Below are 5,064 nucleotides of genomic sequence, written 5' to 3'. Positions count from 1 at the left end.
ATACACGCTACTTTGAAAATCAATCCAAGTATACAAATACTATTCAAATAGAAAACAATTTTCACTATTAAATTTGGATAAAATATTCAAACTATAATTTCTTCATAAGAAAAACTAAAATACAATACACAAATAAACAAAAGTACATTGCTATTTCTTACATTCATCCCTTTTTCTTTTAATATAGTTGCAATTGCTGCTAAAATCTTTTCAAATCTAAAGCTTATTGTTGGATTTTATACAAATACGAAATAGTAATATGAAGTCGCCATTTCTCACAATTTCCTACATGTTAAATGTAACAAATAGAACACGAAAACGATATTGTATTACACAAATAAATAAAAGTGCATTGCTATTCCTTACACGTAACACTTTTTCTTTTAATGAGTTTGCATATTCTACTAATATCTATAACTTATTGTTGGATTTTAATCATTTTATACACAAAAATCAAAAACCATATAACAAAAAGTATAAAACTTTCGATAATTTCACGAAGAACTTTCCGCATCCACATCGATACCCTTCGATGACTCATCATTATGAAGGTGCGCTGTAAAACCCGCATACCACGCCACACGCATGATTTGCACCCCAAGAACCAACACCCACCAACAAACCAAAACCCTAACCATATCAACCGTCCACCCCGGTGCCCCAATCTCACCTCCAAGCTTCAACCCTCTCATCAACTGCAAAACCCTATACCCTTCATACACTATCGGAGTCACAAGCCACACTGGCGATTCCCAATGCCACGTAAGCATCTCCGTCAGCATTTGCACCGCAAGAAGCAAAAGATACGGCCCCAAAACAATCGCGAACGAAATCGAAGGAATTTGCGGTTCCAAAATTCCCTTTTGGGAAAAGATGAAAACGGTTAAAGGAACGATGAAACCGGATACGGTTGCAACCATGTTCCAAAACCGGTAGCCGAGTGGGGCCCGGCTAAGCCCCGGGTCCGCGTCTTGACCCGTGGGCCGTGAGCACGCGTCGGCCATTAGAAGGAAAAGGGTTGCACCGAGGTTGAAGATGCAGTCGAGCCCAGTTAGGGCTAAAAGGGTCGCGATATTTGGGCCTAAAAAGATTGATGAAATTGGTAACCAAAGAGTTGGGATTATTCCCGTGGCTAGAAGAATTGTGGGGCCCACGATCCACATTGGCCATCTAATGTACGAGTTTTTTGTGTTTGTTTTTATGGGTTCGGTGGTTTTGGTTTGACTTGAGTCAACGGTTTCGAATAAGTTAGTGGGGCCCGGTAGAAACTCGTCTTGTGAGGCGTATGTGACGGGGGGTGGGTCCCATGGGGTCGCGTTTGTGTTTGTGCAGGAAATTGTGCGGTGTTTTGTGAGTAAATGAGGGAAGGTGAATTTGTGGTTTGTGGGTTTGTGAAATTTAAGGTTTGGAGAGTGGAATTTTGGAAGAATTAAGGATGACATTGTGGATGGAGGGCGTAGAACAGATGCCATTTTATCTGAAAAGTATAAAACAAAAAGGATTTAAACAATATAGTTTAGAAAATATTTGAAAATTGACTTGATAGAGAATGTCAAATAAACAGTCATTTTATATGCAACATCATTTTCAAACAGAAGGGTAAAATGGTCATTTACTCTATTACAGACTTACATGGACATGTATTTCTTCAAATGACAAACTTGGATGTTGTTTAAATAAATTCATTACAATTAGAGTCCCACTGAGTTACACTTTGGGGGTGTTTGGATGTGTTTTTAAAGTTATTATTGCAATAACTTGTTTTAAGCATTTTGGTGAACAGATTATGATTGTGGTTTTTTAAATATTTAAGATCAAAATAATCAAATTTCACAAGGGGCAAAAATCATCTTCATAATTTTATTTTGGATCTATAAATCTTGTTCTAATCATCCAAATCCTCCTCAAAAGCTTTTCAACAAACCAACTCCAATTTGGAAATTCAAAATTAGTCCCCGACAGACTCCCAAAAAAGTTAAATCTCAGCTTCTATGAGTAATTTTTAGAATTAGGGCTAGTACAATCAGCTACTGAATTTAAAATAAAAACACGAATAAAAAACAGATTCGAAAGTTTGATTATTTTTAAATGTTTATGATTCATTCGATTATTACCAGAAAGTTAAAGAATGAACAAATCAGGGTTAATCCAGCAAGCTACTGAATATGCACGAAAACATGAATAAGAAACAAACAAAAGAACAAAATGATTCCAAAACTCGACAATATTTCGCTGATTCATTCAAATATTACCAAAAAGTAACAAATCAAAGAAAAGACGAGCATATTAGGATTTTGATTAGAAGAAATTACCTCGTGAACCGTTTAGGGTTTATACTTCAATCGATTTTGAAAAAAATGATTTGTGCCACATCAACAGGAACACGCCTCTATAAATTTCTGTGTACTCCAAGGCTCCGTTTCAATACGATGAGCAAAAAACGACGAGAGTAGAGATGAGAGTAAACTACAAATTTCGTCCATTGACAATTTGTTTTTATATTTTTGTCCAATATACTATTTAAAATTGATTAAATTACAGAATTGATCCCTGTGATTTGGTTAAATTTGAAGTTTAGGCCCACCTTTCAAATGATAGGTAGATCATATCCATAATCTATGTAGTTTTTAAATTTTACTGTTTTGGTCCCTAGCCCATATAAATAAACTATCTTACAATCTTTAATATGTTTTTTTTTCTTTAATTCATCTATAGCTTTTAACAATATAAAAGTGAAAAAGAGCTCACCTCAACCCACCCCCATCGTCTTCATTTACCTCATTCACCATTGTTCCCTATTTCATATCCGACCACCAAATTTACAATACCGAACCACCATCTCTATATCACAAAGCTTAATCATAAACTTAATTAAGTATATATCTATCCCACAAAGAGTTTTGATTACAATCGGTTTGTGCACACATAATAAGGAAGCCTAGAATAACATATATATTAGTCTAAACAATATAAACAAATTCCTAAAATCATGGTACAAACTAATACAAAATGTGTAACACGTCTCGCTATGGCCTAATTGAAATTATGCTTAAGAAAACTCATTTGTGAAAATATACCCTAAAAGATTCAAAGTTTATGTTTCGCGGAAAAAACAATTTGGTCTCAAATTAGTAAAATTAATTCAAGTCTGAAACTAGCAAGGTGTTGGAATATGGTGCCCACAGTCACAACAACTGATAATAGTACTATTAATAGTAGAGTCATTTTGGATTACACGCAATGACTTAAATAAGCAACTGATGACATGAGAAAATCATAAGGAGCTGATTTTTAATTAATTAAAGGAAATCTGGTAATCTAGAAGGTTCTAGATTAAGGAGATTAATAAGCAGACAATTACCAAAGATATGGATAATTATCTTGTAACTAGATATTTATCCTTTAAGGGTTAAAATCCTCCCCTATAAATAAAGAGGTCCTAAGCCGAATTTGATAGAGAGTTTCAAACAAACCCTAGCCTAAAAACAGCCAACCTCTTCCCATTATTGAAATCCCACACAAACCCGTAGTTCACGACACATCCAACAGAGTGGCATGGCACGGTGTTGCTGCAGTTTGTTTTTGTGCTCCGTGTTTAAGGTGTTTGTTGGTTGGATGTTGTCGTAAGCTGCTAGTATGCTCCTTGGGTGCGACTACAAAAGATGAGCTCTCCATTGGGCTCTTATCACTCATTATTTGATTAAGATCTACGAAGATTTCCATGGCTACAAATGTAAGAATCTAGATTTTTGGGTTTAAGGTGTTTTGGGTTCAATGCGTAATATCAGCATTCAATGTGTATTCCTGAATAATCTCATTTTTCAATTATTCAATCATTTCAGTTTACCAAGTTCAATGTTAGGAAGATTAGTCAACAAGATTAAAACATTGAAAAAATAGTAAATTAATAAAAAAATTGCTACATAAGAAAAATAAAAGAACAGATAAGAAGAAATACGCCCACCCCTACCGATTTAATAACCTCTGGTCCAAAGAAACTCATAAGACCAACTCCATTTGGAATTGCATCAATTATTCGTCTATCAAAAAAAATGAGCAAAGTTGGCCAATTTTCTAATTCCCGCAGTTAAGAATCTTCCATAAAAGGCATCTATGTAACCTCGATTATATGACCAATCATATATAGAATTTTTTATTTTGTCATAAAAATTTCTATTAGGACCCATTTTAACAAATGCATTAAGGAACTCCAAATTTTGAAAAGATGAATAAACAGGACGTGGTGATTTTGCCACGATGTGGTGGTGGCTGTTGGGGAAAAACCCTAAAGTTAAGGGTTTAGCCATATTTAAAGATCCTTAACCCCTCCTAGCCTCCCTCCCATTAGCCTCCATCTCTCCAAATCGTCCCTTGCTAACCCTAGATCCCTTGTGTGAGGTTTTAGCATTAAATAGTGTGTTTTTGGTGCTTGTGAAGGAAGAAGGTGGTGGAAGATCACTTAGGGAGTTCAAAGCAAAGAAGATCCAGGAGTTTTTCTTCCTCTAGAATCTCAAGGATGTATAAAGTCTTCACCTTGTTGAGTTAATGGATAGATCTATGGATTTTGCCCACTTTTCTCTATGTTTTGTTGCCTTGGATGGTTGAACTTCATAAAGTTTGAAACTTTATAAATCTCCAGGCCATTTGGAGCATTTGACTCTTGGGATCTAGCTTAGAATCGAGTTTTGAGGCCATGCATGGGATCTCGAGTGTGATTTGATACCTTCAGTCTAAGGTGAGTTTCCTTCACTGTATCCGTGGGTGGAAGGCACCAATGCCAGCACACTAGTTTATGTTTGTAGTATGATGGTTGTCTTTGTGACAGTTGTCTGTTATGCTTGTGTTTGTTTGATGTCTCTATGACTCTTTTGTTATGATATTATGCGGTAGTGGTAGGGGTGAAATAGACCCAATACCGTTTGAAAGAGACCGAAGGGGTTGAAATATATCCAGTACCGGTTGAAAGAGACCGAAGGGGTTGAAATATACCCAATAGCGCTTGAAAGAGACCGAAGGGGTTGAAATATACCCAATATCGGTTGAAAGAGACTGAAGGGGTTGAGA

At 35.8% G+C, this 5,064-nt stretch overlaps 1 protein-coding gene across 1 annotated transcript; it reads right to left on the bottom strand.

Annotated features, from left to right (window-relative positions):
• Positions 1-308: 308 nt before the first annotated feature.
• Positions 309-2,476, bottom strand: LOC145167743 (cytochrome P450 family protein). Its single transcript, XM_079086979.1, has 2 exons — positions 2,313-2,476; positions 309-1,477 (listed from the first exon to the last, which is right to left on the bottom strand). The coding sequence occupies exon 2, from the start codon at positions 1,470-1,472 to the stop codon at positions 495-497; it is 978 nt and encodes a 325-aa protein (XP_078943105.1). The 5' UTR covers positions 1,473-1,477; positions 2,313-2,476; the 3' UTR covers positions 309-494.
• Between the last annotated feature and the right edge of the window lie 2,588 nt (positions 2,477-5,064).

Source organism: Lactuca virosa, chromosome 3 (genome assembly GCF_052849685.1).
Source record: "Lactuca virosa cultivar CGN04683 chromosome 3, Lactuca_virosa_CGN04683_v6, whole genome shotgun sequence".
Lineage (NCBI taxonomy): Eukaryota > Viridiplantae > Streptophyta > Magnoliopsida > Asterales > Asteraceae > Lactuca > Lactuca virosa.
This window is presented reverse-complemented; position numbering and strand designations above follow the sequence as displayed.